The sequence below is a fragment of the Siniperca chuatsi genome, linkage group LG2, assembly GCF_020085105.1.
Source record: "Siniperca chuatsi isolate FFG_IHB_CAS linkage group LG2, ASM2008510v1, whole genome shotgun sequence".
Taxonomy (NCBI): Eukaryota; Metazoa; Chordata; class Actinopteri; order Centrarchiformes; family Sinipercidae; genus Siniperca; species Siniperca chuatsi.
This window is the reverse complement of record NC_058043.1, coordinates 24589026-24602875: the sequence shown is the minus strand read 5'-3', so window position 1 is coordinate 24602875 and position 13850 is coordinate 24589026. Positions and strand designations below refer to the sequence as shown.

At 44.2% G+C, this 13850-nt stretch overlaps 1 protein-coding gene across 11 annotated transcripts in view; it reads left to right on the top strand.

Moving 5' to 3' along the window:
- Window positions 1-13850, top strand: part of magi1b (membrane associated guanylate kinase, WW and PDZ domain containing 1b) — a 134958-nt gene that overhangs the window by 104088 nt on the left and 17020 nt on the right. For 8 of the 11 annotated variants that reach the window (XM_044170483.1, XM_044170460.1, XM_044170442.1 and 5 more), the window contains 4 exons: window positions 6832-6863; window positions 7339-7383; window positions 9310-9556; window positions 13197-13288. In XM_044170483.1, the coding sequence (XP_044026418.1) occupies window positions 6832-6863; window positions 7339-7383; window positions 9310-9556; window positions 13197-13288 (416 nt within the window). The remainder of the gene's footprint in view (window positions 1-6831; window positions 6864-7338; window positions 7384-9309; window positions 9557-13196; window positions 13289-13850) is intronic. The other 3 variants (XM_044170479.1, XM_044170487.1, XM_044170451.1) reach the window with 2 other exon arrangements.

Genomic DNA, 13850 nt, shown 5'->3' with positions numbered 1-13850 from the left:
TGATCAGTCAGCTTCGATATAAATACTTTTGTCAGTTTTAAACTGTATTTTATTGAGGCAAAGCTCTTGTACAGCTGCTCGTGTTTAGACAACATTCGTCTTCTTTTGTCAAACGAACAAAAGGATTTTGTAGAAAACTGTTTATCTTCCTTCCTTTTTTTGTGTCTGTACCAAAGCTCTATCACATTGATATTAGTATTGAAAATTCTGAATAATACCTGGCCCTATCGAGCATCTGGACATGGATTGTGCATTTGTGAGAATGCATTTTGTTGAAGATATGAACAACCAAAGTGGTATTTGATCAATTGCTTAGTTGTTTTATCCATAAAAAGTCAATAAAAATTGAAAAATGGCCATCACAGTTTCTAGATCTGATGGTCAATACAGTGTATACAGTATAGGCAAGTGTAAATCATTTAGATAGTCTATATGAGGCATTATAAATTAAAAAGATAAGATAATTAATTTTAGTAAATGAGAAAAAGAACCGATACCAAGGCCACCTTGTCTCCATCAAAGCTTGATGGACATACACCCTTCGTGTATCGGTGTGTATTTTTTCCTCCCACTAAATTCCCACATTTCCTGTCCTTCAGATTTCCCCATGTTAATCTGTTTACATCATACACTTTATGTGTCAATGCCTCACCCACACTGCATCATTCACATATCCTATCATATTACTAATATAGACACACACACACACACACACACACGAGAACATAAACCAAGGTTCTAGACATGGTGCCTTAATTACTCTCTGCTCTTACTCTCCTCCCTCCTTTCTCTCTCCGACTCGCTCCACCAGTAGGGGAAAGGCACACTGGACTCTAATTGGGGTCTTGATGTCAGCTTTGCTTATCATACACATACATCTTTTTGTCTCTTGTGCTCTCTTTTACTCTCACTCTCCTTCCATTCATCAAGAATCTCTTCTTCCCTGAGCAAACACACACACACACACATCCACACACACTCTGTGTTGGTCTTGAACATGCGCGGTCGTGCATCCAGTTATAGATTCGAAGCAGAAAGACCACAGTACAGTCTTAATTGGTGGAGATCCATCCCTCCTCCTTTCTGTTTCTATTCCCCCACCGCAAAGTATGTAGATTCACAACCACTCACCCACATAAAGATGGGAGCCAATCCCTGAGGACCAACGCACAAAGATACACACCCATTAAGGCGGCTATGCGCAACACTGTGCCCCCTCTCCCACTGACTTTCTCAGTGTGTGTGCATGTGCACAAGTCAGCTTGTGCAAAAATGTGAACGTGCGTTTTTACACCAGCCACAGTGTGCTGAATGTTGGGCGGGAAGAAACTGCGATTCATGGATCTCTGTGTGAAACCTGACAATGTGAATCTCATTTGAGGGTTTTCGCTTTCATCTTCTTTGTCTGAGCAAGCTACATTAGCTATGGATGATCTTTTTTGACCCTTTTTGGCCCGGTTAATACATACAGAGGGAAAAACCCACAGGTCAGGAGTGTCAGGTTTTGAGACTTTGACAGTGTTTCATAGGTTAAGCACAGAGGTTTTACAGACATTTTGTAGTCTGAGATGTACTCCCTATAAGCACACAGGCATGATTAATTACTTCAATCAGGTCTGTGTTTCGTGATACATCATTCTTTCATTTGTCTAATTACACTGCTCTAATGTGCTCATTTTCCCCTGCCTGTCTTCTCCTGCCCCCACTGATCCGCTGACATAATTCATTTTGGCCCCCGATGTCTTGCCGTAGCACAGACACTAATTTCCTCTCCCTTGTTCCCTTTAAAAAGGTGTAAATGTTACAGGGTCTATAGGGACGCATACACCTGCTGTACAGTCGTTTGTCAGCGAAAACTTGTTTGGGTGTAGAATTTCTGAAACAGCCTCTCAATAGCCCAGCAACTCAGGTCATTAGTCAGCTGTAGAAAAATGAAGGCCATTTGTCTCAGCATGGATGTAGTGTTGCATTCTACTCCTTTTTCTTTCCTTTTTTTTTACCTGTTTGAAAGGCCTGGCAGGGGCTGCAATGAATGCAAGGTAATTCATGCTTGGCTACAGCAACTGCTTATAGCAATGTACAGGAAATGGAAGGAAAGATAGCTGCAGTAGATGATGGGAGAGGAAGAGAACGGTGGATGGAAAGATGTCAGAGGATCAGAGAGATGATGAAATAGCGGCGCAGAAACCCCCATGATGCTCTGCTCCCCCCCCACTTAATGACTTATCAATCAATGGTGACACATTAGTCCCTGCTGGGCAATCAGGCCTCACACTCCTCTCAGAATGAGAGATGGACCTTTTCTCTCCTCCCACTAGCCAGCGGACAAATGGCAGGTTGAGGGACTAACAGACAAGAGGTGAACTATTTTGCAAATGTCAATGTATTTGATGAACCCACTCCACTGCACAGTTACTTTCCTTATCTCCTTTGAATAAATGCGAAGCTAAATACCCAAAGACATGTCCGAGACCTCAGATTATCTACATGGCTACTTGGAAAACTCTTAAGAGCATTCATCTAAAAAGCATCCACAGTGTTAAAGCACAAGAGGGTGTATTTCCTCTTGTTTACATTTGTTTGCGTTTCCCCTCATTGCATTTAAGTGGAGTTTGAAAGAGACTTATTGTGCCCTTGAAGACAGACAGGGGGTTGAAATGTGTGTTATCCTTTTGTTTTTTTTCATGGAAGTGCGGCTTATAGAGGGTAAAAACACCATGTGGATCATTGCCACACCAGATAGCTCTTATTGGCATAATGTTGGGCAAGTGAACAGACAGCTTGTAAATGCCTCCTGTCAAAAAGCACTCCACAGATCAGTGTTCTTTGAGGACACACACTGATAGGCACAAACACAATTATGTGAACTTACATAACCTACATAAACAAACTCAGTTACCGGCAGGCACATTCACGAGGCCTGTATAATGTGGACAGTCTTGTACACACCCATTAGAAAGAGATAAACGTTGATGATGGGTCCCTGCACAGACCAAAGCAGGAAATCAATTCACTCTATGGGCAGGAAGCGTCGTATTTTTGCCCACTTCGCATTAAAAATTCTGCTGAGTGCACGTTCCAATGGCACCATAACAAACAGCATTGCAGTCCTGAAAAGCAGTGATGGGAGAGCAGGCTGTCCGCTAGGTGCCCACCATTCACCTCTGCTCATTTTTGACTTGCTGGAGGCTTGTCCCTGTGAATCACTGCTTGTTGCACAGGGACAAGGTGAGCCTCTCTCTCCCTCACCTCCCCAGTCTCCCATGTTTTCACACCTCCATAGCTATTGGGCGAGTTGTAAATCTCCACCATTGCACCATCCTTTGTTTCTATGACAATGCTCTGCAGATAATCTGCGCTGGGATCTCCTCTGAGTGGATGTGTGCATTTGTGGGAGGAGGGGAATTCACACCTGCCACAAAAAAGAAGGCACAATACAGGGGAAAAACAGTTTCTTATTTTTATTTTTATTTTTTGATAATACCGCACCTTCCTTGCAAGAAAAACTGCTATGTTCCATCACTTTTTTTTTTTTTTTTTACTTTTTGCATGCATGCTCTCCCTGGTCATCTTTGCTGTCTATTAAGACACACTGGTATGCTCTTCTGTCACATTTAATTTCACTGTTTACATACACACACATAGAGGAAAGCTAAATAAAGCGGTACTCTGCGGGGCTGTCACATCCTGGCTGCTGATGTACACAGCTGATGTGAGCCTTTCACTCCTTGGAGACCGTCTGTCAGTTCCCCATGGTCACCAGGCAATGTCGCCACGGTGACAGATGGACCTGCCTGTTGGAAGCCATCACTCCTAGCTGAGATCCACCAATACGTACACACACACACACACACATGCACGCACTGTGGACAGACAACATAATCTGCTTAGTAATGGCTTCCGTTTAGTGACTGCTGTGCTGCCAGGTTGTTGCAACAGTTCCTATCTGTTGAAGGGAACTGGAAACACATTCAGTCGAGGGTACGGTACTTCTTGTCAACCTGTACCCAGTTCAGTCAATACAATTGTGTGTCAATGTGTTCATATGTATAGTTGCATTTATTCCACCACACCTTCTTTCCAGTGCTGGCAAAAGAGTCCACCATGCATTGTCTTCATTCACCCAAACTGTAGGAATTTGACCAGCTGTGGCTGTGGAGCTGTCACACAGAGAAAAACAAGTTGCGTTTTCTGAAATTCATGGAATTTGGCCTCAGGCAATGAAACAAGATGACTGTTATTCTGTCAAGCTCAATTTTTATTTTTTTTACTTTTTTACTGCAAACCTCAAAAATGCTGGATACTTTATTTTGGCTTCATTGAAATGTATGTCAGTTGATATATCATTTATCATAAAAAACACATATTATACAAATTTAGTGCCCCGTTGGTTGAACATTCCTTCATTATTCACTATTAAGAATGCATTTTCTGCCACAAATTTTAAGATTTTGTGAGCAGAATAAAATGAGCTCGGGGGGGGCACAACGTTCGTGGTCCATTATTTGAGAGCTGGAGGCGCTGAGGATTTAGTCGGCGCTCTCTCACTCAGGCTGTCAGTGTGCAGGCCAGCCGAGATCGCCCACTTGTCCAAAACAGCTCTTTCCTCCCTCTTGTATGTAATTAGAACTGGAGGTTGGCCCAAACATCCACAATACCTTTTGATCTAGGAGCTTCAAGCACACTGGTGCTTCTTACACACACACACACACACACACACACACACACACACACACACACACACACACACACACACACACACACACAGACAGGAAAGGCAGGGGGGAGAGAGGGGATGACATGCAGCAAAGGGCCCGGGCCGGATTCGAATCCGGGCCGCTGCGGTAAGGACTCAGCCTTGATACATGGTTTGGGGCTGCTCACACGAGTGTCAATGTGTCTGATCGAAAGGCTAGGAGAGAGCATGCTGAGAGACATTGACGGGCAGCGGCGGCAGATCAGTTGCAGTGGAAGGATGAAGGATAATCAAACACCAACCTGACACTGCGGCTGACAGCATGCTTAGCCCAGAAGAATACCTCGGGATTGACAGTGTGCATCTGCGTACGCGTCTGATTTAGGGGATTGTTTTGCGCTCGTGAATGAATGATTGCAATTGATTGAAAAGGGGGTGAAAAGGGGAGAAGAGAGAGATGAGGTTGGAAGAGAGGAAGGAGAGAATAAAAAAGCTGCAGCCGCAACACAGTTAGAGCTGTCAGCTGTGAATGAACCCAGATGCCTGAGAGATAAAGAAGACAAGAGGGTGTGTGTGTATGTGTATATGTGTAAGATCTTATCCTCTCAGTTTCCCTAAAGGATTGACACGCAATAGTGTGTTTTCTTAGATCTGACACCGCCTAGCCTCACTCATGCTTTACACGTGTTATGCGCCCCTGTTGTATGTCAGGGGTGTGTGTGGTTCATACTCCACTCATTGTTGAATTTTGAATATTATACAGGTAAATACACAACACAAGTCTTGCATTTTCTCTTTGTTTCATGCATTCGTTCTTCCCTTCCCATTTCCATAACTTCATACAACTGTTTATTTCATGCAGAGTGGAGGGAGGGAGGGATGGGGGGAGGGGGGCAGTGATATGCTTAAGGAGCAGATTTCGCTGGCTAGATTCAGGCTGTGTTAGCATTTTAGTCACCCGTCAGTCTTTCTGTATATGCTTGTCTGTGATAATGATGTTTCTGTGATGATATTCCTGGTCACTGCTCAGTCACGCAAAACCCCCGTTGCACCTTAAGCACATTTGTGTCAGGAGCGCTGCATGAAGCCACCTGATGTGCGTGTATCGTGTTGTGTGTGTGTGTGTGTGTGTGTGTGTGTGTGTGTGTGTGTGTGTGTGTGTGTGTGTGTGTAGCTGCATGGATGTTTACCAGCATGTGGAGGTGGGAGGGAGACTGAGATGGAGGGGAGAGAGAAAGAGGAAGAGGGAGGGGAAGGTGGGTGATGATGCTGAGGGAAGAAAAGGGAGGGAGGACAGTGTGCAGTGAGGTGTGTGTGTGTGTGTGTGTGAGAGAGAGAGAGAGAGAGAGAGAGAGAGAGAGAGAGAGAGAGAGAGAGAATGAAAGAGAGAAAGGGGGGAAAAAAGGAAAAGGCAGCAGGAAAGGGAGAGACAGGGAGGACACGGCAACTGCCTATAGATGCTGGAGCCTTCAACAGCGGAGCGTGGCGCTCAGCGGACACAGGAAGATGGTCTCAGTAAGAGGGGAACTGACGGTTGCCTATAATTTAATGTTCAGTATCTTGGACTCCTTCTCCATGGGTAATGCTACGGCCAGGAACTCCAGAGCACAGCTCGCTTTTCTCCTCTCTTCTCCTCTCTCTTTATTCTCCGGCTTAGTTGCTCTCCAGGATTCTGTTCTGTCCTCTGAACTGTCACTTTACTCCGTCAAACACACTCTCACTCACACGCGTGCGCCACCGTCGGGTAGCCAGGGTCTAGCGAGCGCTGGTTTAGCCCTTGGGGCTGGCCCCACTCTTCCGCTGCACCAGTCAAGCCAAGCGCTGGCCGCGGCAATGATGCAGATAGATCACGCTGCCCCCACCCCCTCCCCTCCCTTCATCCTCAAACGCCAGCCGTGGATCGCCGCGCAAAGAATCCAAGCAGGGAAAGACAGGAATTGAGGGAGAAGGAGACGAGAGCTAGATGAGCACTGTTATGACATTGTTTTGGAGTCCACGTTATCTGTATTTTAATTATTTTTTTTTGCTTTCTTTTTTTTTGCATTCTCCTTTTTTTCTCAACATGGACGGTATACTTAAACTACATTGGTAACCTTCTCCCTCTTTCTTTTTCCCTTTTCTGCCTGGCTTCACAGGGGTGGCACCTGCAAAGAAGAGCCCAAAACTGGTAAGTGGTTTTTTTCCTATATTTTTCTCCTCCACCATCCATCCTTCACTCTTCTGTCCTCCATCTACATTGTGTATCTGTCAGATGGATATTCGGCTCACTTTGACTGTCTCTGCTTCTCCAACCTCATCTCTAACTGTCCTCTGTACGGTGTAACTTGTGCTGATGTTGTTGGGCTGTTTGTAGACATGGGATGCTGTGCTGTGCTGTGCGGGGGTGGATCCCTTTAGCTGCACATCAGCGCCCCCTCCTCCTCTCTGGCGGGGGCTGGGCGAGGGGCTTTGATGCACAGTGTGAGCTGGGTTGCTAACACGCTGATGATCGCATCGCGCTGGGTGCTAAGCTTGCAGTGTGAGAGTTGAATGTATGATCACAGCTGAGAGATGGCCTCATCCTGTGATTATATGCTGGATTTATGGAGGGGCCCTGTTGACTGTGTCTGACTGAACGTGTGTTTGTCAATTTTGTTTTGCAGGATGATTTTGAGACTGCTCCTCCATACAGAGATTACAATAGGAGGGTATGTGATGTCGTTTAGATGAAGTTTTGAGGAATGAGGTGCGGTGGTATTGGTGCTGGATATGTAGTGTCTTAGATGATAATGGTGATGGTATAGCATTCTCATAGCAGATAATAGAGGTGAAGTTGAGAATGAAAATAGTGTTAATGCATGATGTTTCAACATAATGTTTGGTTGCATTAGGCTGTTTATGTGCGACAAAACACACTAAAGATGACGGCTAATGCTGTGATGCATTGAGGCACTGAACCGAAGTGTGGCCTGCTGGTGGCAAAGCAGAACTGAGCTGAATCTGAGGAAGCAGCGAGGATTTGTTTTCATTGCCCCAGCCCTCCCCCTCCCTCCCTCCCATCTTCTGTCTCCTTAATAAGTTATTAGAGCAGGAGAAACCAATGTATTAGACCAGTCCCGGAGCACAGAAGGAGAACACAATGACTGTAGAAGGTCAAATCTAATAGATCCATCAAGAACAAGAGATTTGTTTTCATTTGAAAGGGGAATAGTATTTTGGTTTTGTTGTGCATCAAACTGAGAGAGAAAGAAATGCTGCCTCATTGGCTAATGGAGGCGCCATTTTGTTTGATGGAATGAAAGTGACCAAAAAATAATTTTTGCGGTCGGGGGGAAGCGTCAGTCCCGAGGTCAGACTTAGCACCAAACGCCTGCATTTGTGAGTAATTATATGAATCCATTGATTTTTACTTCACCACACAACCCAGTGAGATTACGCTCACAACACTGGTAGAGTAAGCATTCCAGCTGGATCCACACCTCTGACTTAATATTTGCTAAAGTGTCAAGCTTCTTTTATGTCTAACAAGGATGATGAATATAAACATGAATTGCAGAGGTGTAGGAGGCTGATTCAAGGACTAATGAGTCTGAATTCATTGAAGACATGGCTGCACTTTGAAGGCCAAACACTTTGATATTTGAGAACTGATGAGCTGCTTGCCTGCGCCCTTTCCTGGTGTATTTTTGTCCACTGCATCCGAAGTACTGGGAGATCACATGATGTGAAGAGACTGAACTGCTGTCATTTTCTCTTACTGTCTTAAAATATCTTCTTTTCTTTCTCATGTTCTGTCTGTAACCCTTTCCCTTCGCTGGTTTCTTTTTGAAATCGGCAGCATAATGGTGAAGTCAGGACTGTATAGAAAGATATTGTGACAAGGGTCACGGAAAGGATTTTTACTTGTACCCACAGTGTACTTGTACTTGAGCCCAGGATTGTATGTGCTTTACCCTGCTCAAGCACCGCTCCCCTCAAATCCTTGAGCAGGTGCTTAAGTGCCCATGTTATTGAGGGGCCAGTGGCAATTTATGAGGAGTTTTACATTTCTGGCTTCACCAGTAAAACCCTCCCTTCGTTTCAAACCCCACGAGTGCTTTATTCACTGTGAATATATCTCCATATGCAGCAGTGGATGCAGTTCCTTGTTAATACATTCCACTCTGTTAAACAAAAGGAATAGGCAATGTACCCTTGTAAGTTGAGCCACAGTTGTTTCTCCCACAGCTTAATGACTTAATCTTGGGAAACCACTAAGGTCTTCCCCCCCCCCTTTTGTATGCTAAAATAATTCTCTGAATAAAACAGCTTGATTATTCTTTATGTTGAATAAGGTAGCAACACAACAATGGTTGACATGTCTTAGATTCTACTTCCTTTTGCCCCAAGGAGCAGCAATCTTCAGTCTTTTTGAACTCTAATCCACAGTTCTTCTGTATTCAAATCTTTATCCCACTGTTTCTCCTCTCACAAACCACAACCCTGATTCCTTTTGTCTTTCCACTGCTGAGTGTGCAATAACCTTTTTTTTTTCTACCTGCCTTGCCAGCTCTCAGTTCATCCTCTGTGTTCACAGGTGTACCGACACAGCTGACTTTCAATTATCAAATGATATTGATCTGCTTCTCCAACAGCAATTGTCAAGAAAGGACAGTCAGAACAGCTCCCAGCATAGCGTTTCCAGCCATCGGAGCACCCACACAGACTCGCCTCTGCACCCATCCCTGGCACCCCCTCTCAGCGAGAGCATCGCTCCCCCGCCCCCCTCTCAGCCCCTGCCTGGCCTGCCGCCCCAGGACTCCCCAGCAGACGGGACTATTCAGAGAAAACCGGACCCCTTTAAGATCTGGGCCCAGTCCAGGAGCATGTATGAAAGTAGGCGTAAGTATATTCATTTTTGGTGGCGGTTGGATGAGGGCTGCATGGGGCTGTTGGTGAGACCATTGGTGTGTTTAAATGGTACTGCACGTTTTGGAGCAAGATTTGGGATAAAAGATAAGTCTTCTGCAACCTTTTTTGGGCTCGTGTTTGGTTTCTTAAGAAGGGTGTGTAGTTTGTGGTGCTGTTGAACTGTATTGCATTATTATTCAGCCTACCCTCTATATGACTACTCAGTATAAATCGGGTAGCCAAAATAAAAGTCACACCTGTCAGTATAACGCAGTAAACTTCAACAGCAGCACAAATTGCAGCCTCTAAAATGACCATACAGTTGAATCAACACCACAAACCACAAATAAGAGTACTGCACGCATGAAAATAGACTAAACCTAGAACCATATAACTAAGGATGGCAATAGCAGTGTAGAATATACATTTAAGTCAACTAAATGTGATTTATTTTTTTTTTTTTAGAATGCGTAATTAAAGAGTAGTTTGGAAAATATGCTAAATTGCTGTTTTGAGAAGATCAATATCACTCACATATCTGCGCTAAATATAAAGCTAGAGCCAGCAGGCGATTAACTTAGCTTAGCTCACACACAGAAAGCAGAGGGTACCAGCTAGCCTGGCTTTGTTGTTGTTGTTGTTGTTTATACATTTATTTTTGTTTGTGGATCAAACAAACAAGATATAACATGTTCATTTATGAAATTTTGCTTTAAAGCCTGTAAGCAGATTTGTTTTACTTTGGACAGAGCCAGGCTAGCTATTTCCCCTTGCTTCCAGTCTTTGTGCTAAGCTAAGCTAATCGCCTGCTGGCTCTAGCTTTATATTTAGCATACATACATGAGAGTGGTATCAGTCTTCTCATCTAACTCTCAGCAAGAAAGTGAATAAATGTATTTCCCAAAATGTTGAGGTATTCCGTTTAAAGCAGTTCTTCAAAGCTACATAGTTAGCATTGATTTTCTTGTCATTTACGACAACAGTAGTCTTCCACATGTTGTTCTTGTCCTTCTTGCCCCTTAAAAGCTAGATGCCACTTTGGTCCAATTGTCGACACTGGCACCATTGACACACTTTTACACTAGACTTCCCTTAAGAGACACATGGGTGGATAATTAGCAGCAATAGTGGAATGGATGTCAGTAGATTGCATATCCCCCTCCTCCTTGTCTAGCCTTGCCAAAGCAAAGGGATAGCTCCAATTAAAAAGAATAACCTTCAGATCCACTGTCAAGTAAAAAAAAAACAACAAAAAAACAAGAGCCTGTAAGGGCTGAGAAACCTTAACATCGAATCACTTTCCCTGGCGCCTCTTGCCAAGGATTTTCATTATTTAGATGCCTATAAAGAAGAATGTGAAAAGAAGGGCTGAGCGTCGGCAAGTAGTGCAGATGCCTGTTGGCAAGCTGCTGTGAAGGGCTGAGAGGACAATCGTGTTTGATTTAAAAAGGAAATAAAGAATAGAGAGAGGTTTTAAGAAACCAAGACTAAGAGGGAGATTATGTCTACATACCTGTCCTAAGGTGATGGAGTCTCAACAGGGGTTTTCTAAATTGCCTAAGCCAGTTTTCTCAGTGCTAATGGGAGAACATGCAAAGAGAGCACAAAGGATAACGAAGAGGGGAGCGACAGAAACATATCAATGGGACGTGATAGAGAAATGTTAGGATAAGAGAAAGGTCAATCATTGGGAGATCAAGGGATTGTGAGGTATAGAAAAGTAGAGAGGAACACACAGAGAATGACGGGGAGGACAGCTGACCGGCAGGTGTAAATCCTCCGCTTCCTCACGCTGCATTGAGCTCCCGTCCTAAAATCCTGCTGTGTCTGCACCCCCATAGGGCTCAGGGCTCGGCTACGGCAGAGACATTTCTCTACGCAACATTCGCTGTAATGAAAAGTTCTGCTGAGATCAAGGTCTTTAAACACACCATGTGGTGAACAATTTCCATTTGCAGAAAAATCCCCCCCAAAAACTCACACACAGCATTAACCTGCTCTAAAATATCTAGGCCAGAGAGGATAGGAAACTTGTTCATGCATTATTAGCCTTCACTTTGATTATTGTCTGGTTTAAACATCCCAGTTTAATATTCTCGCTGTTTGAACCATCCGTGCTTGTTATTTGCATTCCTCGCTCACAGCTCTGCACATGTCTGTCTATCTTTGTAAAATATTGATCGATTTTATGCCCATTTGCCTCACTGTGGGAATATTTTATGGATCTATTAATCAACAGGAGCAGAGTGTAACTGTGCAGTGGACCCTCCTGAGTGCAGGTGCAGATTGCGACAGTTAGCCTTTGACTCTTCCTCTCCCAGTTCCTTCATGGTTACATTGTGATAGATTGGAAGAGATAGCTGTATTCCGCAGGGATTTTAACTGTTGACTGAAGGAACAGATTGGAAGCAGGCTGTTTATGCCTTCTGCCACCCTGCCGCCTCTTAGTGGCTTTAGTGGCCTTGGCAGCAGTGGCCTGTGTTGGCGCAAAAGGAAATCGCCCCAGGAGTTTGCTCAGAGATGCATGTTTGTAAGCCTTTACAACACAGCTGCGACCATACAAATGCATGCACATACATGCATATGCGAACAAATATACACACCCTTAAAGCAAAGAAGCTCATGTGTACACCAGGATGAGGCCACACACATGCACACGTCTCTCTCCCGGCTCCCTGTAGTCCCCCCTGAAGCTCCCCTCATCTCCACTGCTGTCATTCGCTGCAGTGCAATGCCTCTTTTATAGCACAGCACCTTTTTAGTGACTAGCATACACACGCACACGCACACACACACACACACACACACACACACACACACACACACACACACACACACACACTCACTTCTTTCTCTTGTGGGTGGGAGTGGACTGTGAACTAGCCGTACTCTGCTCAATAATATATAGCCTATTCCGGCATGTATTAGCACCTCTGTCGGGTGGAAAGTGCTCTCCGACATTCGGAAGAGTGAAAATGGAGTTGCGTGTCACACATCACTTCATAAAAGAAACAGTGCAGTCCATTTGAATAGTAAGGTCCACTCTGTGGGAACGTCACTGAAAATGATTTAAAAAGCAAAAAGCAAATAAAACTATGCTATTTCAGACATCAGAGTGGAATTTCATCCTGATCATTTCTAATTATGGGACAAATGAATGAGGGTGCTCTGAATCTTTGGCAGCCTGTCTGGCTTTTGATTGTGTTTATTTAAGCTCTATACCTATGCTCCTTACCCAAAATAGATCCTTTTAATCTTTTGATGGATCAGTTGTTTGTTCTTTTCCCAAAGCCTCCAGACAGATTGTTTGTACAAAGTGCTATCTTAGTGACAAAGCTTGGAACAGTTAGAAGGAAGATTATTTGCATGTTGACACAAGCAGGTGGATGGTTTGATTCCCTGAGAACAATGGGTGCATCCATTTTGGCCATACCGTTGTCTGCAGCCCTCTTTATGACGAAGTTAGAGCTTGAAATTTTGACTGTATAGGGTGATATTGAGGGAGTTATACTAAATGGCTAACGGGATGCTAGTACCGAACACGTCTTGTACTGGTGCAGGCACAGGAAGTCCCTGGGCTGGCTTTTGGGATTAATGCAGAAATGTTAATGGTGGTTTGTTGACTTTACAGTTCCAGACTTCCAGGAGCAGGACATTTTCCTGTGGAGGAAGGACACAGGGTTTGGCTTCAGGATCCTCGGAGGCAATGAGCCCGGAGAGCCGGTGAGTCTCTCTCACACTCTTTCTGTTTCTCATAGCTGATTCTCTGTAGTTTGCTTTTCAATATCCTCAATTCCCATATTTGTGTGAAATGTATAAACTACAACTGACGAGATTCAGTAACCTGAATGATGAAACGGACGCTATATTCCCAGCACATCCATAGGGTTTTTCACCACATCTGTTTTTCTATTTATCGTCCTCCTGTGTGTAGTTCTGAACTCCCGAGTTGGACAAAATCATATCAGTGATTTCTGCACAACAGGTTCTATTTGATCTGATAAAATGTATAAAAAAAATAAAATAACATTTAAAAAACACCCCACCCATCACACACACATCACTTTTTTCTTCCCTCTTTTAAAGAGGCAAAGCTGTTTGTTCTTGTTCACTGGCCTGCACTGCGTTTTTTGAAGGGAAAAAAATTATGATTTACGGCTGTGGCTTAGTGGTACACCGGGTCGTCCACCAATTGGAAGGTCGGCGGTTTAATCCCGGCTTCCCCCAGCCCACATGACGAAGTGTCCTGGGCAAGACACTGAACCCCAAATTCGGTGTGTGAGTG